The sequence below is a fragment of the Chlorocebus sabaeus genome, chromosome 3, assembly GCF_047675955.1.
Source record: "Chlorocebus sabaeus isolate Y175 chromosome 3, mChlSab1.0.hap1, whole genome shotgun sequence".
Taxonomy (NCBI): domain Eukaryota; kingdom Metazoa; phylum Chordata; class Mammalia; order Primates; family Cercopithecidae; genus Chlorocebus; species Chlorocebus sabaeus.
In genome coordinates this window covers 79,966,455-79,989,042 of record NC_132906.1, presented here as the reverse complement: position 1 = coordinate 79,989,042, position 22,588 = coordinate 79,966,455, and the positions used below count along the sequence as shown (strand labels likewise).

At 38.2% G+C, this 22,588-nt stretch overlaps 1 protein-coding gene across 1 annotated transcript in view; it reads right to left on the bottom strand.

Moving 5' to 3' along the window:
• Window positions 1-22,344, bottom strand: part of IPO5 (importin 5) — a 45,456-nt gene extending 23,112 nt beyond the window's left edge. The window contains exons 1-9 of the mRNA XM_007960721.3: window positions 22,183-22,344; window positions 16,071-16,151; window positions 13,339-13,531; window positions 9,807-9,909; window positions 8,751-8,847; window positions 8,439-8,543; window positions 5,921-6,043; window positions 5,710-5,830; window positions 1,574-1,661 (exon numbers count right to left, since the gene is read on the bottom strand). Coding sequence (XP_007958912.1) covers window positions 1,574-1,661; window positions 5,710-5,830; window positions 5,921-6,043; window positions 8,439-8,543; window positions 8,751-8,847; window positions 9,807-9,909; window positions 13,339-13,531; window positions 16,071-16,151; window positions 22,183-22,272 — 1,001 coding nt within the window. The 5' untranslated portion in view covers window positions 22,273-22,344. The remainder of the gene's footprint in view (window positions 1-1,573; window positions 1,662-5,709; window positions 5,831-5,920; window positions 6,044-8,438; window positions 8,544-8,750; window positions 8,848-9,806; window positions 9,910-13,338; window positions 13,532-16,070; window positions 16,152-22,182) is intronic.
• Between the last annotated feature and the right edge of the window lie 244 nt (window positions 22,345-22,588).

Below are 22,588 nucleotides of genomic sequence, written 5' to 3'. Positions count from 1 at the left end.
AAATTAGAAAATCTTATTCACCTAGTCTAGAAAACAAAGTTTCTTAAACTGTATAAATTTAAGTGCCATTTACAGGGCAAATTAAAGGACAGGTAGCAGCACATTACAGTAACTGAACCAGAAAGGAAATTCGAGCTAGCCCTGGTCTTCTCTTCAGCCATTATCAGGTGACTTCCAGTGAAAGATTACTTTCATATACTTCAAAACAGTATTAAAGCCAGAAATCAGTCATTTTTAATAATGGGATTAAGTCTCAAAAAGGCACCATACATTCTAAAGACAAATGTCTTTAATTTTTTCTTTTATTAACCTAGTAGTTTATACTGACTCCAAGTCTTTTGGGCGAATAATTTCAGCTTTTTTTTTGCGACAGTGTCTCGCTCTGTGGCCCAGGCTGGGGTGCAATGACATGATCTCAGCTCACTGCAACCTCTGCCTCCCAGGTTCAAGAGATTCTCCTAGCTCAGCCTCCCGAGTAGCTGGGATTACAGGTGTTTGCCACCAGGCGCGGCTAATTTTTGTATTTTTAGTAGAGATGGGGTTTCAACATGTTGGTCAGGCTGGTCTCGAACTCCTGACCTCATGTGATCTGCCCGCCTCTGCCTACCAGAGTGCTGGGATTACAGGCGCGAGCCACCACACCCGGCCAATTTCAGCTTTTTTAAAGAAAAAGTGGTAGGATAATGCACTGGGAAGAATGAAAGAAATAGTAATTAACCCCAGTACATTAACTGGCTACATAACTTCAGACAAATCACTCAATCTTCAATCTCCCTTTCTGCATCTGTAATATACCTCTGGGACTACTAATAAAGTTGATTAAAGTAACAGAACTCTGAGGTGCTATGTTTCATATACATTCATTACTACTGCACAGTGAGTACAGATTTTGGTTGACTTTTCCTGTATTCATGGGACTTCCTAAGCTGAAATAAGTAAGTACAATAGTAATTCCAGTGTTACTGTCACCTGGTGTGACTTTTAATCTTTTCACCACTGGATCCTATCTATCCTGAAGTTAAACTACTTTTTACTAGGAAAATATGATGTGTATCGCAGGGAATTTTGTTGAAACAATTATTCTAAGGGAAGTCTTTGCCTATAAAAGCATTTATCACAAAAAAGCTTCTTTATACATGTCTTAAAAGATACTCAAACTAAAAAAAAAAAAAAAAAAAACAAAAAAAAACCTTGGAAATAATTTAGAGTAAGATAGTTAAAAACACAGCTACTTTATTTGCTGTTTTCATGTCATACTTTTTTAAAAAAACCTCCTTGTTTGTTGTTGTAGGTATCTTTCCATTCCTGATTACAAAATACAACTTTATGTATTAACTATTAAAGTGTTTTTATGAACTTTCAAGGAACATAAATTTTATTAATACGTTATATAGGAAAACTAAAGAAAATACTATCTATAAAATGTGACACAGCAATACATACAACAGCAAGGCAAAGTGCCCCATATTCCAGGCTTAAAAGTTTACCTTCAGGTTACAGGGTGCAATGGTGAAGAGATGGGCCTTGGAGCCCTAGGGCTCTCACTGCCACCCTGGACACTATGTTTGATTACCTGTCAAAATCATCATCTTCTAGTTCATCTGCATTTGCCCAGTCCTCATCTTCTTCCAAATCAACCATCATTGCTAACATCTGAGGAACTAAAGTAAACAATTATTTCACATCTGAAGACTGTGACTTTATTTTACCCATACCACTATTTATAAACAAGAATTTTAATATTTCACTTTGCCTCTAAGAGAGTAAGACAGAACAATTATTTGTCTGTGCCCCCAAAACCTGGTTTGTTAAATTTTAACCTTTTGTCATATTTGCTTTTATCTTTTCTTTAAAAAGTAACATTCATAAGTCAAACCCTCCTATGAAATCCCCAAATCCAATTACATTCTCCCCCGGCCACCAGAGGTAAGAAGCAACATCACAAAACAGATGTTTCACATTCCCCAATTGTTTTTTTCACACTTGAACTACAGATCTATATCTCTATACAAAATTACAGTACTATTTCAAGATTTGATTTTTTATATAATAAATGGTTTCATAATATATGCACCTTGGCAATTTGCTTTTTTCTCAACACATAAGCATTTCAATTTAATTAATAGCATTCCATTATATAAACATACTACCCACTGTCCAGCTGATAAACATTTTAGTTGTTTCCAATTTTTTTCCTCCTATAAAATTTGCTTTGATGAGATTATTACATCTTCTCTTTGACAAGCATGAGTCTAGGCACAAAATCGTTATTACTACCTTCAAATAGTACTAAAAAATTACCAAGCAAGGCCAGGCACGGTGGCTTATGCCTATAATCCCAGCACTTTGGGAGGCCGAGGCGGGCAGATCACAAGGTAAGGAGATCGAGACCATCCTGGCTAACATGGTAAAACCCCAAATACAAAAAAATTAGCCGGGCGTGGTGGCGGACGCCTGTAATCCCAGCTACTCGGGAGGCTGAGGCAGGAGAATGGCGTGAACCCGGGAGGTGGAGCTTGCCGTGAGCCAAGATCACATGAGCCACTGCACTCCAGCCTGGGCGACAGAGTGAGACTCCATCTCAAAAAAAAAAAAAAAAAAAAAAATAATAATAATAATAATAATTACCAAACAAGCTGTGTTCTGCACAGCTGTTGCAGAAACTATGTCAGGTTTCAGTGGAAGTCTGTATTATTTCACAAAAATGTGTGAAGTGCCCTGTGGCCGGAATAAGCGTCCTCTTGGTTCCACATCTTTCATCAACAATTGATATTGTCAAACTTTTGGACAACTTGTATTCCACAATTACACTGGTTTTTATTGAGACTTAGCAGGGTTCATTAGATATCTTAGATCCCTCTTTTACGAATTTCCTGGCTGAGCCTGCTGGTGCACACCTGTTATCCCAGCACTTTGGGAGGCTGAGGTGGGAGGATCCCTTGAGCCCAGGAGTTCAAGATCAGCCTGGGCAACACGGTAAAACCCTATCTCTACCAAAAAACAAAAATTAGCCAGGTGTGGTGGCATGTGCCTGTAGTCTCAGCTACCTGGGAGGCTGCAGTGAGCTGAGATCACGTCACTGCACTCTAGCCTGGGTGACAGAGCGAGACCCCATCTTAAACAAAAAAAGCAATGAATTTTCTCTTCTCAGCCTTTGTGTATTCTCTAGATAACAAAACTGTTGATTGTGTGCACTGTATTATTTTCTTCCAGTCTGTGGCTTTTCAGTTCATTTATGGTATATCTGATTGGTCAAAAAACTGTTTTAACATTTACAAATTTGGCAATGTTTACATCAATGGTTTGTGATTCAGTCTTAAAATGCTTCAGTCTTAAAATGCAGTCTTAATCTACTATTAAGCATTACTTATAAAATGTATCTGTAATATTTAGGTCTTATTTTAATTTTTTTAACTAGTCCTAGAGTGCAAGGTAATATTCAGGTCTTCAGTAGAACCCAAATTATTTTTTTAACAAGCTGTCTAGAGTTGAAATTTTTTCTCCATAGAAATAACCAGTTATATTCTCAACTCTTAAGTGGGAGCTGAGCTATGAGGATGCAAAGGCATAATAATGATACAATGGACTCTGGGGACTCAGGGGAAAGGTGGGGAGGGGAGTGAGGGATAAAAGACTAAACACTGGGTACAGCGTACACTGCTCCCGTCATGGATGCACCAAAATCACAAAAATCACCACTAAACCAAACACCACCTATTCCCCATAAACCCAATTAAAAAAAAAAAAAAAAAAAAAAAAAAAAAAAAAAAAAAAAAAGAATGAACCAGTTATTCCAGCAACTTTTTTTTTTTTGAGACAGGGTCTCACTCTGTCACCCAGGCTGGAGAGCAATGGTGTGAACTTGGCTCACCGCAGCTTTGACCTCTTGGGCTCCAGCAATCCTCCATCTCAGTCTCCTGAGTAGCTGGAATCACAGAAGTATGCCACCATGCCCGACTAATTTTTGTATTTTTGGCAGAGACAGGGTTTTGTCACGTTGCCCAGGATGGTCTCAAACTCAGGAGGACACGTAATTTGCCCACCTTGGCTTTCCAAAGTGCTGGGATTACAGGCCTGAGCCAGTATGTGGGGTCCTAAGAACTTTTGATCAATTATCTTTTTAAAAATGGCTTTGTTCCCATGTGAGTGGATCCTCTCCTGCACTCTATCCTTTGTTCCATCCAATCCATTGTCAACACCCGCATCATCAATGCATTCTAAATTCACAGAGTTGATAGGGCAAGATCTCCACTTTATTTGTCAAAATTGTCTTGGCTACTCCAGGCCCTATGTTCTTTCGGAAGAATTTCAGGATCATTCTACCATAACCCTAGATTAATTTGAGAACTGATACTTCGTTCTTCTATTAGTCTTTCAATATGTTATTCAACATTCTCCATATAAGTCTTACATACCTTTTGATTTATTCCCAGTTACTACAACTCATGCCTATAAAATTTTCTAAGTGATTACTACGTATAATGGAATACTTACAATAAAATGCTCTCATATCTAAGGATCTTGCTTAACCCTTTGATTAGCAGTTTATCTGTTTAGTCTTTAAATTTTTTGTAGACAATAACCTCATAGCCTACAAATAAGCAATATTTTTGTTTCTAATTCTTTTTTTTTGAGACAAGTTTCGCTCTTGCTGCCTAAGCTGAAGTGCAATGGTGCAATCTGGGATCACTGCAATCTCCACCTCCTGGATTGAAGCAATTCTCCTGCCTCAGACTCCTGAGTAGCTGGGATTACAGGTGTGCACCATCACACCTAGCTAATTTTTTGTGTTTTTAGTAGAAACGGGGTTTTAGCATGTTAGCCAGGCTGGTCTCGAACTCCTGACCTCAGGTGATCTGCCTGCCTCAGTCTCCCAAAGTCCTGGGATTACAGGCATGAGTCACCGCACCCGGCCATCGTTTCTAATTCTTATAACTTATTTTTATCTCTTAATGCATCAGCTGGGGCAGTCAGCACAACATGAACAGTGATAAAGGAGATATTTTTCTTGTTCCTGACTTTAATGGGAATGTTTCTGAAATTCCAACCACTACCTCAGTGTAAGACAAAAGGTAGGTACCATTACGAAATAAATCTGGTGATGTATTTACCCTCTAAATTAAGTGTTCAAGTATTCATTAGCTCATTAAGAAATGGCTAGGCCAGAAAACGATCAGGTTAGTTCTCAAGTCCTTATCCCAGCACAATGAAACTTTAAAGTAGTATTTCCATAGCACAATAGCCATTTAAGTTTCTGCTGCAATGAGGGTCTATAAAACAAAAGCAATGTAATATAGTGAACAGAGCCACGACTAGAGTGTTAGACCTTGTTGTAATCCTATCTTCACTGGTAACACACATTATTTTGGTTTGCAGTTCGCTACTGTATATCTATATATCCCTGCTGAGTTGTTTTTGACTGCATTAACTGTGCCCAATATTTAACATACAAATGATAGAGTCTGTCACGGTTCACTCTAGAAATGTTATTTTTAACATCAGATTTCAGGGTGCCTGCAGTCTTAAAGGCATAACCACAATGTGGGGGTCCACGCTTGCATGTATTGAGATGCATTTTCCCAAATTCATCTGATTCTAAAAGGATATTCATTATATTCTCAACAATCTGAGAAATTACACAACCCTCAGCAAATTTATCCAAAAATTTGGCCACATTACACATAAACTATCTGAAGACTGTTGACTTACTAGTCTGTGCAACAATATTGGTATGTTTTCTTAACATAGCAGCTGCAGTCTCAGAGAGGGTGACAATCACTTCAAGGGCAAGCTGGCGTTGCATATTGTTGAGGCTAGTGTCTCCACACAACTACAAAGAAGACATATTTGTATACATTTAATAGTTTAGATTAGTCCCTGCAAATAACAAACAGAACGTTTACTAATGTACTTAATTTACCTTTAGACTTAGCTGTAGAGTTGCTTCCAAGTGAGGACGCAAATACTTTGGAACAGTATCTGCAATCTCAACAAGGGATTTTAGGACAGAATCATCATTCTGGTAGCACGAGTCATTTACAGCCTAGAAAAGATGAAATAGAAAGTCTGTGTTGAAGATTCACTTTACGATGCCTCCTTAGCCAAAACATTCCTAAGATGCTGACAATAGAGAAATATTACTAAACTATTTTTCACTAAGTAATTTAGCAATCTATATTATGCAAATGTTCTACCTGCAGGCACATATATACCTTCCTTTCAATGGATGTTAACTAGAAACATACAAAACAGACTTACATTTAAGTCAAAATGAAAATCAGTGAAACTATAATAACCATTACAATACTTAAGGCTGCCAAGGAATTACTTTTTTATAACCAGGAGTCCCTTTCCTTTGTCCTTTTATTTTTTCAGCAATAAAGTCTTGCTCTGTCGCCCAGGCTGGAGTATGGTGGCACGATCACAGCTCACAGTACCCTCCAACTCTTGTGCCTCAGACTCCTGAGTAGCCAGGACCACATGTGTGGCCATGACACTCGGCTCTTCTGTCCTTTCTTATATCCATGTCCTAGTTGTTTTCATACACACAGTAAGTACTAGAACCTCTAAAGTGTCCAATATTACCCATTTTATTTATCTTGGATGTTAAGTCTGGTCACTGTGGTATTAAAGTATGCATTTTGTGTTTATCATTATCAACTTCAGAATAACAACTCTTAAAAGTTGTGGTAAACATTTTAACTTAGTCTAAATCCAGAGGAAGAAAACCGGGATTAGATTTCAAAAGTAACTAGAGATTTCAGATAATAAACTACTAAAGCAATAATATGTTATAGTTAATGTTCTGTCACGAAACTATCTTTTAATTGTGATAGCATGGGGAAAGAAGTTTCACTGAATCCTTTAAATAAACTTTTATCATGTGGAAACCTTCAATTTTAGCTCCTCTAAATCCTCTCTAACTCAGTGGTTCTCAAGGGGAATGGTTTTCCACCCAGGAAATATTTCCTGATGGTCACATGGTTGAGGATGGGCAAAGGCCATGGATACTAAATGTCCTGACCTGAGACACAAGCACAAGGGACTTACATGATCTTCTCATTATGCATTTCACATTTGTACAAACCCCAGACATTTATAAAAAGGAAAAACTCTTTATAGTGATCTGAACCTAGAGCCTAACTCACAAATACTGTTTTGTCTGGTTTCAACAACTGTTATCCCCCCGCAATGTAACTACTGTATCAATCAAGAATGGATACATACAGATGGAACATCCCAAATCCAAAATGCTCTGAAATCCTCAACTTTTTGAACACAGACACGTCACTCAAAGGAAATGCGCATTTGAGTATTTCGGATTTCTGACTTGAGATGCTCAACTGGTAAGTATAACACAAATACAGTGTTTCAAAATTTGAAAAAATTTTGAGATCCGAAACACTTCTATTCCCAAGTATTCTGAATAAGAGACACTCACTCTCTACATTGCTTTGTTCAGAACCTTACTATTTTAGGAAATCTTATCACCAATTCTAACGGGAACTGTGGTGTTTGACTTATCAATATCTTTGTTCTCAGTCCAGTTTTAGCTATTACATTTGTACAGATCACTTGGAAACCACCCAGTCTGTTATGTCTTTTAGTGTAGTCTTGTCTGACCATTCACATAAGGAAAAGCAAGCCATTTTATTATATGTTTTCTTTGTAGTTCTTTATATTTAGTTAAGGCCATATATATATTCTAAAAAATTGTGCACATATATGTTACATTACTTATGCATTTCATCTTTAGAAGAGTATTTGAAAAATTACTAAAAATTGTCATAAAAAAGGAGTTTGGAGTCTGAAGATTGGGAACCACTAACTTGTACATCTTTTAAATTTTATTTTAATTAATATAAATTTTTTTCCCTAGGAGCATAGACTCAAGTTGCCCTGAATATATACTCTATCTTGTCTAATCTTATTTTGCTTTCTGATTAAAGCAGAAAGTATCCTTAAAACATTAACATCCCTAATGATAATGTGAATTAACCATAAACTTACATTATAATACAAACTATTACACACCCTGTAGTTAAAAGTAGTTTCTCCTTATATAAAATGGACCTTAAATCTCACAGGTTATTTGACTGATTTAACGGAAATAATCTACATGACCATATATTCAATAATAAGCATATAACTGCTTACACCATTTACTTTACAGGAAAATTTTATAAGTATAAATATTTAAGAGACTAAAAATGTCTTTCAAAGGCAGTAACCATAAGCTCAATGGAGACTGAGATCTGCATGTTTTGTTCACTCTTGTATCCCTGGTGCCAGAACATAATAAGCAATATGAACTTATTGCTTATAAATATTCATATACAAATTCATAATAAGCAATATGAATTTATTGCATAAATGATTGAATGCATTAAAGAACCAAGTAAGGTATAATTATGATTTATTCTATACTGTTTTCATACCTGTAGAAATCCTGGTAGCAAGTCTGCAAAATGTTTGAACAGAGCAACATTATGCTCATTTGCAAGTATAAATGCAGCTGTAGCTCTAGCAGATAAAGTTCTAATCTAAAATGAAGAGGAAAAAATGTCAAGTATGAGAAATTTTTGATAAACACAAATTTAAGCTTTCTTACTCAAGATCAAATTATTCTTTATCAGTAAAACTGGTGTTTACATTTTAAAGTATAAAAGTAAAAACTTCCTAATATACTAATTTCTTTCACAAATTAGATTAAAATAGATGGCAATATTAATAGGATTGAAATTATTTACCGACGGGTGTTCCTGATCTTGCATACACTGAACTAACATCCGTTTGATGACGTCTAAATAGTGCTGCTGCTGGTTCCCAAAAATTCCAGGGAAGTTCCTAAAAGATAATCCAAACATTCTTTAAAAGCTACATTATATTAATATCTTGGTAAAGTATGAGCTAGAATCTCTAATGAACTGTTTGTTTACCTGACTCAGTACGCATTAATCCATAGGTTGAACATCATCTACTCATTTTCTAAGCAATCCTGTTTTTGGGTTAAGTGAATGAAAACATACTGGAGAAGTCTGGGCTGGGAGTAGAGGCTACTCAACAGCCCATTCCCAGCTACATGCTTTTATCCTTATTACTCTGTCTCAGTCGAAAGCTGACCTGGAGTGCAGGATGGGACAAGAGCAACCACAGGTTTTCAGATGAAAACTACAGTAACTATGCTCTCTGACCATCTGCATTCTCTAATCTGAATTACTGATATTAACAAAGATACATAAGACAACTAAAGTAGAAAATGATATAATGCCTAAAATGTGTATGCTCTTGATCACATTTTAGGTGTAGTAGAAAAATATAACACAGTAGGGCAAAGAATAATCACTTAATTCTAAAAGACTATTTGATTATAAATATACATGTTTGTCAAAATATTATAAAATTTGGCCACAGAAGATCCAGAAAACATAATGGGGATTCACCTGCATTCTCCTTCTCCTCTTCAAGACACCATTATTAATGTGGTTTTTGAAAAGCTACATTCAGTATTGTGTTAATCTCCAAATAAATGAGAGGAAACTGTTCAATAAAACTTTCAGAATCATAAAAGACAAAGGGAAAGCAAGCAAGCTGTAGAGAACCTTTGTGTACAAAAAAGATCACAACGTGAAATAAAAGGCCCTTTAAAAAAATTTTTGCTTCCAACACAAATACAAACAAAGCTTATGTAAAGGCATTATTTTCATTTTAAGTATAAAGTTAAATTAGGCTAAAATAATCAATTAAAAGGTGTTTAGGGCATTCATGAAATCAAATGTCTCAAAAAACTAGATGAATGTATATACCAGAAAATGTGAAGGGCAGCTTCCCGCAGTCCCACATTTTGAGAGCTGACCGAATCAAAAAGGAACTTCAAACCTTCGGGCCACTGGTTATTGCCATCTTCATCTAAAAGTAAAGAAATCCAGACATGAAGTGTGTAAGTCAGAACTTCAATATTCTAGGAGTAAATCCTTTCATTTCATAAGCCTCATTCAAAACATGGCGTAGCGAAAAATGTCACTTTTGCCATTTTTAAAAACTCCATAACATTCTGTCCTTTAGCCATAAAAATGGCATCATAATTGTGTTAAAAAGAAAAAACAAAAAACCAACAAACCAACAAACCAAACAATTCTGTATTTGGGTTAATCAGGTATCAGCAGAGGTTCTTTCTTTTGAGATGGAGTTTTGCTTTTACCCAGGCTGCAGTGCAATGGCGTGATCTTGGCTCACTGCAACCTCCACCTCCAGGGTTCAAGCGATTCTCCTACCTCAGCCTCCTGAGTAGCTGGGATTACAGGCACCTGACACCATGCCTGGCTAATTTTTATATTTTCAGTAGAGACGAGGTTTTGCCATGTTGGCCAGGCTGGTCTCAAACTCCTGACCTCGGGTGATCCAACTGCCTCTGCCTCCCAAAGTACTAGGATTACAGGCATGAGCCACTGCGACTGGCCCGCAGAGGTTATTTCTAAGGAGTGGAATTTGAAGAGAAGGCAGCACTTTCAACTGTACAAATATCTGATTGCTTGACTCCTTTATATATACCATTGTCATTAAAGAGTTGAAAAAGTAGGCAAAGCTAGTATTTGGTGGCAAGGTCTTGAAATCAAAGTAACGATTACTTTGGAACTTGAGAAGACATCAGGGTTAGAATCTCAGGACTCATACAGGGTGCTCACGCTTTGCAGTTTGGTGCAAATAGTGCCAGAGGATGTTATTAATATGTTTACTATTTAACAAGATTAGGAGATTTTAAATAATACTTTATAATAAAAATGAGTGACCACAAAAATCTACTGTGCCATTTATGAGACTATGGTTATATTGCTGCAAAGACCTTAAGAGTTACACAACTCACAGATGAATTACAGATGTTTTCTTTTTAAACTTCCCCATATTTGAACTCTTGTGAAATGACAAGTGTGCTGCTAAGCTGACATTAAATGTCTCTTCAACCTAAAGATGATACTTTGAGGGGAAATAAAATAGTAGCTTAAAAAAAAATCTATGAGAGCACTTTGAACACTTTGGAAAGGTTTGCATTGTTAAGTGTTTCTGAATAAGAAATGATGTCACCTATAAAAATTCATATCTACATACTTAAAACTGGAAAGTAGAGTTTTCTAAACAATTTAAAAATATTCAAAATTAGGGCCAGGTGCTATGGCTAATGCCTATAATCTCAGCACTTAGGGAGGCCAAGGTTGGCAGACCATTTGAGGTTAGGCATTCGAGACTAGCCTGACCAACAGGGTGAAACCCAGTTGGCACCATCTCTACTAAAAAAATACAAAAATTGCTGGGCGTATGGGAGGCTGAGGCAGGAGAATCACTTGAACTCGGGAGGTGGAGGTTGCAGTAAGCTGTGATCACACCACTGCACTCAAGCTGGGGCAACAGAGCAAAACTCTGTCTAAAAAAATTAATTTGAACTCATCTAAAATATAAAGAATTGACACATTCCCCATTAGTTTCTAAGAAATGGTTGATATAAGAAAGCATACCATCTGCTAGCTGAATTGAACAAGAACTTACTGCATTACTGGTTGATGAGATTTTAAAATTAGTGTCATAATGTACTAAGCTCAATCAATAATAATGTTCCATTTAACCTTGATCTTCATTTCAACTATTAAAAATGCCATCTAAACAAGCTGCGCTTACAATCACACTTATAAATGCCTGTCCAAAAAAAAAAAAAGAAAGTGGTGGCCACACTCTCTTCTACGAGCAGGAAGTACAAAGATGAGTGGGACAAAACCTGAGACACCATGGAAGCTGTCATGGCCCTGGAGAAGAACTTGAACCAGGAACCAGGCCCTTTTGGATCTTCATGCCCTGGGTTCTGCCTGCACAGATTCCCATCTCTGTGACTTCTTGGAGAGCCACTTCCTAGATGAGGAAGTGAAACTCATTAAGATGGGTGATCATGTGACCAACCTCCACAGGCTAGCTGGCTCCTAGGTTGAGCTGGGCAAGTGTCTCTTCGAAAGACTCATCATCAAACAACACTAAAAGCCCAGGAACCTCTGAGGGTCCCCCTCAAACTATCAGGGCTTCTGTCTGAGCCTCTCTCTCCAGCCACCACGCTGGAGACCTCTCCCAAGCCCTAGACCAAACGGAAATAAAGCTTTTTGCAGCAAGATAAAAAAGTAGCATGTTCAATTACATTATTATTATTTTTAGTTGGCCAAAAAGGATTTTTACCTTTAGTAAAATGCATTTTATGATGTTTGCTTTTTACCTCACTTAAAAAAATATTTTTTGGGCAATAAAAATGTACACAGTAGACTGGGCGCAGTGGCTCACACCTATAATCCTATCACTTTGGGAGGCTGAGATGGACAGATCATCTAAAGTCGGGAGTTCCAGACCAGCTTGACCAACATGGAGAAATCCTAAAAATACAAAAAAAAAATTAGCCAGGCGTGGTGGCACATGCCACCAGCTAATTCCAGCTACTCAGGAGGCTGAGGCAGAAAAATCACTCGAACCTGGGAGGCAGAGGTTGTGGTGAGCTAAGATCGCACCATTGCACTCCAGCCTGGGCAGTAAGAGTGAAACTCTGTCTCTAAAAAAAAAAAAAAAAAAAAAAAAAAAAGACATAGTATATGGCTGCATAACAGTATATGTATATATTTATCAGCATACATATACAACAGCAAAAGCACTGGAGTCACCAATTTTTAGTTCAACTGCCAAGTTTAATGTACAAAGTAGGTTATACCATTAATTAGCCTGTGCTTCTAAAACATTATAGATTTAGGAGGAAATATAACTGCCCATTTTCAAGCAAATTACAAAATTACTTTTCCACATGGATTTTTTTGTTTTTTTTTTTTGAGACAGAATCTTACTTTGTTGCCCAGGCTGGAGTGCAGTGGCATGCACGGCTTACTGCAGTCTCCAGCTTCTGGGGTGATCTCCCATCTCAGCCTCCCAAGTAACTGGGACAACAGGTGCACACCATCATGCCCACTAATTTTTTGTAGAGATGGGGTTTTGCCATGTTGCCCAGGCTCGTCTTGAACTGCTGGACCCAAGCGATGTGCCCACCTTGGCCTCCTAAAGTGCTGAGATTACAGACGTGAGCCACTGTGCCTAGCCTCACATGGGTACTTTGAATACCAATAGGTAAGTCCTATGACTGGATTTCACAAACATGTGTCTGTAATTTCTGGCTCTAAATGCAAAATCCACAAGCACACTCATTTTAAACAGAATAAATGCTACTCAGGTACTTATGAGTCTTACTCTAAAAGATTCCACTAAAAAAAAAAAAGGAAGGATATATCCATGTTTTTGGTAACATGAGTGCACCTGCATACACACCTATTAAATTCCTGGCCAGTTCTGCCGCAATATCACAAACTTTTTTCCTCATACTAGATTGTGTTTCCATCTGAATAATTATGAGTAGCTCACTCTTGATGGCAGTCTGAACATCAGAGGGAAGTGTTGGATAGACTTCATCAAATGCAGAGGACAAGAGACGTCTTAGGAGAACGGCGGCCATTTGTCTAGCCTATAAATAGATAACATTGTTAATAACTAGATTCACTCTGCCATTGATGTATTTCACTGCTGCATTTTTATATTTCAAAAGCGCCTTGCTAATTTTCTAAAGAAGTAAATATATAACTATTTCTAATTACATTATCTATTACATAGACTTATTTTCTTAGTGCCACAAAATAAGCCATTTGTATTCAAGGTGAGGAGAACTCCTAATCACATTACAATTCAATTAGGAACACATATCTTAGCAATGATAAACCTGTCTTTAATCCCTATTTTTAACACATTATTTGGGAGAAAAACAAAACTTAAATTGTAAATCCTATAATGAATGCTCTTTTCCTACCTCTCTGTCTGGTCTCATTCTAGAATATCAAGTGCCTTTCCCACCCAACCTTAGACTCCCAGCCTGACTTAACTTGTTACATAACTGCCCTTTGATTAACATCTTAGATAAAATGTTTCTTTCATGCAGACAAACATTACAAGTTCCCAATACCTAAAAAGTGCTAATCCATCTCAACATGTGTATTCTTGGATTTTCATTTTCAAATCTGTGTAATTAAGTTTGGCATTTTCTGTATAACATTTCTTGAGATTATCAAAAGAAAAGCTAAGACAAAAACCACACTCAAATTTTATCAAATCGAACCAATAAACTATTGGGAATACTGCACCTAATCTTTCCTGCTCTTGATTTCTCCAAGTTGATGTTACTCATTATCACTAAAATTACTTTGGGAATTTGACCAACAAAAAATGTTAAGCTATACAAATAAAATTGATAATTTTTTTTCCTCCACTACTTTTCACTGAGAAATCTTTTTATTGAAACATTTATGGTAGGTAGAAACTTTATAAATATTTAACATGTTCTAGAAATAATTCAAAGTGGTTACAATTCTTATAAAAGTGGTTAAAACTCACATGCAATTCTTCCCACACATATACCAAAAACTAAAGACATAATCAAGATGCTGTCACTAATTCACAATAATCATCTAATTCTTAAATCAAGATTTAAATAAGGCTTAATACAAGTTTTTAAAATTGAAATTCAATAATTTTCATTATTATTCTTGGCTTTAAATTCTGTTTACTAGCTAACTTGCACAAATCTTCAAGAATTAAAATAGTCATCTGTTTTTAGTGATAGAAGTCACCCTATATAGGGTTCTTCACACTTGACATCCATTTTGAGTTTCAGAAAAAAACATGCTACAAAAGCAAAAAAGCACCTCTTGTCATCTAGGAAAAAAAACCTGGGATACTTTCATATGGCTTTTAAAGTGATTGGGAGAACATGAAGTTGCGAGTCTAAACTGATTGACTATTCATCTGCTTAGAGAAAATTGATTGACTGGAAGAAGTCAGGTGAAACATAATGTAAAAGTTTGGCGTGACTTATTTCCATCAAGGATAAGCATTTTACATATAGTTTAACTGCTAGCAAAAAATTCTTACACTATGAACTCTAAATGTAATGTTTTGTAGGTAGAATAGTTTTCTAGACTTGGGTATTTTTATACCTTTTCCAAAGTAAACATATTCAATGGCATTCAATATTTATGAGGATATTAACTTATAATTGGGGGTGGGGGGAAGAAAATTAGCTACGAAATGCCTCAATCAGAAATATGAAACTATAAAATCCCAGAAAACAGCCTTGTTTTTACCATAGGGAAAAATAATCCTTAAAATGAAAACAAATTTGAATTTGGTATAGGAAGTAGGTAATTAGCTAAAAACCATGATTCTAATAAAATATTCTAGAAAATGTCTCCATTCCTAAGTATATCTTTAGTACATACACTTCATCTAGAGATGGTTATAAGCATAAATTTTTAAAGATTGGAAAAAAATGTTTTTTCAAAACATTGATAACACATCAAAACACTGAACTAATTTACTTCTTCAGAATAAATTGTTTCAAGGAAAGATTTTTAGCCGCAAAAAGCACTTCAATTAGGCTGGGTATGGTGGCTCATGTCTGTAATCCCAGCACTTTGGGAGGCTGACAGGGGTGGATCACTTGAGGTGAGGAGTTCGAGACCAGCCTGGCCAACATGGTGAAACCCCGTCTCTACTAAAAACACAAAAATTAACCAGACGTGGTGGCGCAGGCTTGTAATCTCAGTTACTACTCGGGAGGCTGAGGCAGGAGAACTGCTTGAACCCAGGAGGCAGAGGTTGCAGTGAGCCGAGATGGTGCCAGTGCACTCAAGCCTGGGCAACAGAGTGAAACTCAATCTCAAAATCAATCAATCAATCAATCAAATCAAATCACTTTAATTTAATAATTCTTATGCAATTTATAAAACCATTAACCTTCATCTACCCTAGACACATTATCTTATATGGAAAAAAGGCAATTATCATTAATACAAAGTACTTAAAAAATTACATTATAATTCCTAAGTAGCTTTTAGTAAATAATAAGTACAAAGTTCTAGTAAAGTCTATGTGGTAAATCACAATTCTCATTTCTACTACGATCATCATCTTATTTTCTAAGAATGTAATAGTCACAAATATTAAGATAGTACCTCTTCAGCAGCTGTCGTATTTCTGATGGCTTGTAAGAGGAATGTGATCTTTGACTGGCCTGGGATATTCTCATAGGTTTCCTGCGTGGGAAGAAAAAATGGTTAGGAAAGAATGTTAGAAAACTTCATGAGTAAATCAATGAAAGAAATGAAGAGTGGGAAGGATGTACGAGAAATTATTTAATCTAGGTCTGGTGTTAACACCTTCTGTGACGTGAAATACACTTCAGATATGTTAGGAAAGAGAAGATGTCCAAAGGGTTGTTATCAAGTTCCTTTCTACCTATATCTCTTAAATAAATGTCTCTAATGTGTGTGCATGTTTTCCCAACTAATGATCCCTGGTTAACAAAACTCAAGGTCTAAGAGGGCCAAAAAATTGCCAAATGTGACTTAAGCCATTGTGCTGCAAATATTAGTGCTTACTTAAAATCACCTTACATCACGAGAAACTGTTTTGTTAACATTTTTTAGACTGGATGATGTACAACTGGTTCAAATTACCACTACTAAGAACGACCAGACACACACCTGGAAATAAGTCAGAGAAACAAAGTGTTCAAATCCTTTATGCTACATTTTCTTCCAAGCAAGGATCATACTAAAACCATACTACATAGATAAATAAATGTGGTCAGGATCAATTTGGCCAGGAGGCTTTAATGTCTTTTGTAAATCTATTAGTAAGAGGTTTGTGACTCAGGACACTCTATCCTCTGTTAATAATGTAAAATCACAACAAATTGGTTAACAACAAAAAGTTGACACCAATTAAAAAACAGATGATCAGAATGGATTAAAAAACAAGAACCAGCTATATGCTGTCCAGAGAAGTGCAGATTCATATGCAAGAATTCTAATTCGTTCACTGTGGAAAAGAAATCAACTTAAGTACACTTGGAACTGCTTCCTCTAAGAAGCCTCCTAGTAAATAGATAATCCATTCTTATCCAGCAATTTAGAGTTAAGTCTTACGTGGGTAACATTAATTTCTTTAGAGCTCACCTGCTCTCATTGCTACCATATCTCTATATCTACGCGGCTTCTCTGGAACGAAGTGACAAGGGAGGAAAAACAAAGCTATTTTGAATCCATATCTACCTTAAACCTTTTACTAAGTATCCCATGGCATCCATGAGATATTAACAGATAAGGAAATAAAGGCTTATAAGTTAATGACTTGCCCAAGATCACAGACAATGAATAGCAGACAGAACTCTGGTCCTTTAAGGCCAACCATATTCAAAATCTCTCTGGTACTGAAAGCTGTTTCACTTCATTAAACAACCAGTTCTATTTATGCAGTGCTACACAGTTTTCAAACTTTTCAAACATATGTGTCTGGGGAAGAACAGATTTTGGGGGAAAGGAGAATTCAAGATTGTCTGATAACCTCAAGTTCCCATTCTAGTAAAAAGCACATAGGATCATAACAATGCTGAAAACTGTGCCAAAAAGTATTCACAGCTGAGAAGATGGTCTGAATTTATTTATCCAGAAGAGATAACTTATGTAAAGATATTCACAAGCTGAATGCAAAAATGGTTATGTACCTTTGTTTTCTTTTCTTTTTTTTTTTTTTTTGAGACGGAGTCTCGCTCTGTTGCCCAGGCTGGAGTGCAGTGGCCAGATCTCAGCTCACTGCAAGCTCCGCCTCCTGGGTTTATGCCATTCTCCTGCCTCAGCCTCCCGAGTAGCTGGGACTATAGGCACCCGCCACCTCGCCCGGCTAGTTTTTTTGTATTTTTTTAGTAGAGATGGGGTTTCACCGTGTTAGCCAGGATGGTCTCGATCTCCTGACCTCGTGATTCGCTCGTCTCGGCCTCCCAAAGTGCTGGGATTACAGGCTTGAGCCACCGCGCCCGGCCCTGGTTATGTACCTTTGAGACTTTTCACTTAATATTTACCTTATACCAGCAGTATAATGTTTTCATTTAAAAAGTATCTCACCATACAATAAAAAGCACCCAGCTTAGCCACTTATACACTGGTAATGTGAACAATGTTTAACACTTAAATTTCCAGTAGTCTAAATCAAGTTTTTGCAAAAACCTTTTTTTTTTTTTTTTTTTTTTTGAGATGGAGTCTCACTCTGTAGCCCAGGCTGGAGTGCAGTGGCGCGATTTTGGTTCACTGCAACCTCTGCTGTCCGGGTTCAAGCGATTCTCCTGCCTCAGTCTCCTGAGTAGGTGGGATTACAGGCACCTGCCACCGTGCCCGGCTAATTTGTTTGTATTTTTAGTAGAGACGGGGTTTCACCATCTTGGCCAGGCTGGTCTTGAACTCCTGACCTCGTGATCCACCCGCCTCGGCCTCCCAAAGCATTGGGATTACAGGCATGAGCCACTGTGCCCGGCCAAACACTTCTTTACTAGGCTATCACTCTCAGAAAACCTAATATAAATCCTGAAGCTACCTACTCTTGCCCAGGGGGAATTGTTGGTTTGACTATGTAGACTGTTGGTCTAACTCTAGTAGACTCAACATTGGGTCAAATATTAAACTCTACTCCATAATGAATTAGAAGCCAATGGTGGGAGAGTTTAGTATGAGTGACAGATGACTTCTGTTGAGAGAGGGTTCTCTCCATCTGCTATGTTCCATTGTGGTAATCCAAATACAGTATTACATCAATACCATCACAATGGTCAAGGATAACGGTTAAACAGTCTAAGTTCCACACAGACAGGAATGGTAACTCTTTATCTTTGTATCTGAGTACCTAGCACATCAGCATAAAAGAATTATAAAGACTGTTTCTAATACTATTCCTAGCACTAGTCCTTAGGTTCAATGAATGTTACCAGTGTTGTGGCAAACAAAATTTCAATTCTATCTGATTCCACCTTATACAATTTACACAATGTAAAGACTTCTCCTCTGCCTCTTCCCTGCCCATGAAGAAATGCTCATATGTACTCATCTCATTCCATAAATATTTATAGTGAGCCTACCTTGTATGAGGAAAAGTAAAAGAGGGGACACATGACTTTTATCTATTAACATCCTGGTTCCTCAACAATCAGGTATATTTTTCACTGTTATCCGCTGTCTATTGAAATCTCAACAATGGGCTGGGTGCGGTGGCTCATGCCTGTAATTTCAACACTTTGGGAGATGGGAGGATCACCTGAGGCCAGGAGTTCAAGACCAGCCTGGGTAACACAGCAAGACCCCGTCTCTACAAAAAACACTCAATGAAATTCTCTATTAGAATCAATGAGGAACAAATTCTGTATGGAGAACCTTAGTAAAAAAACAAAATCCATGCATATGATTAATAAATACTTAAGCTTATGTCGTATAAAAATGTCTAGTGATAAATACCATGAATACTCTGTACTACTTGTCAACTATTTATTCAATAGTTATTGTATTCTGAGACTTAGGGACATTCACATATGTTTCTTCAAATGAGAAACATTTTCTATAAAGTTAATATCCTTACAGGTTTTAAAAAATAGAAATAAACTATAAAGCCTATTGAATGGCATATACGATGAAAAAAGTTTTAACTTTTTAGAGTTTTTGACATCCCTTCAATGATATCAACCAAATATATAACCATATTTGAATACAAAAGTCACCTTAGTCAACAGTTTGGTATTTATGTGTCAACTAAGTATTTTTATTTTGAATGAGTAAATTACAAAGATATTTACCGAGCCCTGGCCAATTTTTCAGTTCACAGAAAATATTTCTATATTTGCTGTATCAGACTTAACGCTAATTTTATTTCATTTGATTCGTTATAAAACGCTTATTTCATTAGGCAAAAAAGAAAAGGGCATTACATGGCACCAGGGAACTTCTCTTAACATTATTTATTTGGGGGTCAAATTAGAAAATTCTGTATCACAGTAAGTACTGTGATACTTACTTTACATATTAATATATTCTCAGGATATACAAAGAAAGTAAAAACCTAGTATCTGAATGTTTTCACTAGGAATAAAGAGACTAAGAGAATAACAGTACTTATTTCCAATTATTCTTTATGAGAAAATGTGCTGAACGCTGATAACTATCCCCAATGTGATGTAAGTGATAAAAGATTTACAACAGGCACCAACTGGAATTCAAGCTAAACCAGACACTGGTATTTAGTTCAATAGAAGAGAGATTCCCCACTAGGCTTGACAATAGAGACTTAAGCAACTGGAGGGAAGAGGGAGAATTAAACTAGCTTACTAATTACAATGCTGTTCTGCTTTGTAACACATGGAAATTTCTATTATAGGTTGGGATTAAAAACTTATTTTGGCGAAAAATTATCTCAAGAGTTATCAGAAAGCATTAATTTTTTCTTTTTAAGCATCATCATCTCCCCAAGGCAAATTGATGCAATACATGCATATTACTTCTAGTAACAAATGCTACTTTTCAGTATTCTCCAAGTAAACCTGGGAAAGTATGCAAAGATAGGTATATATGTACTCCTGTGCATAGCACTATTTTTAAAAGAGCAGGTCACTGGAAACCACAATATCCATTTCATAGAAGGTTGCTTATATAAATATCTATCCATATGATGTATAATCTATAGCTGACCAAAAAACTCACTCACGAGGCAATGTGAAATATACTGAGTGAAAAATTCAAGTTGCAAAATAGTGTAAATAGTATTATAAGCCCATTCAAGTAAAAAATCAATGTGTATGTTAAAATTTCAGGGAAGACTCACAAGACACTTAAAAGTGGTCACCTTTGGGAAATGGGATAAGAACCTATTCACTGTTGGAATTTTTACCCTGAACATGTATTACATATATAAAATAAAGTGAATAGTTGAAAATTCCTCTTCATATTCCTCTTCATATAGAACAGAATTTTGGGTGTGTTTACTTCACTTAATATAAAACCTCTAAGTATAACCAGCACATCCACCATCTACTCAAAACAAGGATTAACACTTGTTTTAAAGACACCTGGAAAAGTCTTCAGGCCTGAGTTCAGAAGAGGACCTGTAGTCAATTTCATTGGCTATATGCAAAATTAACTTTTGCTCTTTAAAAATATCCGGCTGAACATCCTTCATTTAATCTTATAAAACTCTTCAATCGCATGGTTGCAAAAAAACCCATATATAACCCAGTTTAGCGGTCAGCTAAGAAACTGGAAAGTTTCTCCCTCCCCTGGAAATATCCCATAATAATCGTGGTCTCAACGCTGACGATGTAACATCAGTCTTTCAGTGAACCCGGTAAATGAGCTTACAGATGTATTTAAATTACTGTCACTTGAAGGTATCTCCACATTTTGGAGGCCAGAAACAAGAGGTGGTTTGAAAAAACAGATTACGGTTATATTTAATGAAGTTGAAGACTTAAACATATGGTACTGGCCCAGTTAAACAACGGAAGTCCCACTACATCCCATTTATCCCACGATTCTCTAGAGAGCAAAGAAAATTTGTCTGAAGGAAGAGCAGAGTAAGTGTATTACAAGCCCAGAGTAAGGTGGAAACTGCATAGAAAGAAACCCTAAAGGCAACTTCACAGAACTGGGGGTGGAAAGGGGTAGGGAAACCTGGCTTCTGATGTTAGGAACTAGAATGAGAAAGAACTAAATGAAAAAAGGCAGCAGCGACAAGGAAGGGCACACATTTAAAAAGAGAGGGACAGACGGTGTGGGAGATGAGCAGGGGGTAGAAGCAGGCGTGACGGGTAAGGTAGCAGCCAGGGTTTGGGAGCCCCACAGCGCTAGGCTGGGTGGAGACAGCAGCTGGAAAGGCGGTGGGGGCTCCCGCTGGGAGAAAGCGGGAAAGGGGCGAGCGGGGAGCTCGGAAAGGGGGTGGCCAGCGAAGTTGGGGTCCCGGGCCCGCCCTGCACCCCACACCTGGACTGGGGCAGCGCGTCGGGAGCGGCCGCACGTGGGTGCGAGCGGCCGCCGGGAGGTAACTGGTGCCGGGCGCCGCGGCAGCAATGGCCGGAAAAGCCCGGGGGCACGACCGGGAGCCGCGGGCCGCCTCACACGTGGGCTGTGCGGCCGCCGCCCGCCGGGCCCAGCCTGCGCGGCCGCCGCGGACCGGCCGAGGCCCGGCGCGGCCGGCGTCGGGAAAGGGTCGGCGCGCCGGCCAGGGCGCGGAGACGGGGGCGGTGAACTCGGTTACCTCTGCCTGTTTCCGGACCACATTGTCGGGGCTGAGCAGGTTTCCCAGGAGCAGGTAGAACTGTTGCTGCTCCGCCGCGGCCGCCGCCATTGCGCTAGGCGTGAGAGAGAAGGAGGGAGGGGAGACAGGAGCCGTGAGGCGCGCTCGCGGGCCGCGGGAGGGGCGGGGGCGGGCCCAGCGCGGTGACCGGCACCAGCGGCGGCGCGGGGCTGTCGGGGGGCCGGGCGGGAAGGGCGGGGCAAAGGGGAAAGGGGAGGACGGGGCGGGGCCTCGCGGCCTCTCACCCCGCCGCGGCCGCCGGCGCCGGCGCCTCACTGGCCCTGGGCGCGGGGGGCGGGGCCGAGGCCGCCTCCTCGGGGGCCGCGCTGATTGGCCACGCACCCTGCGGTGCCGTCACTGGCCGCGC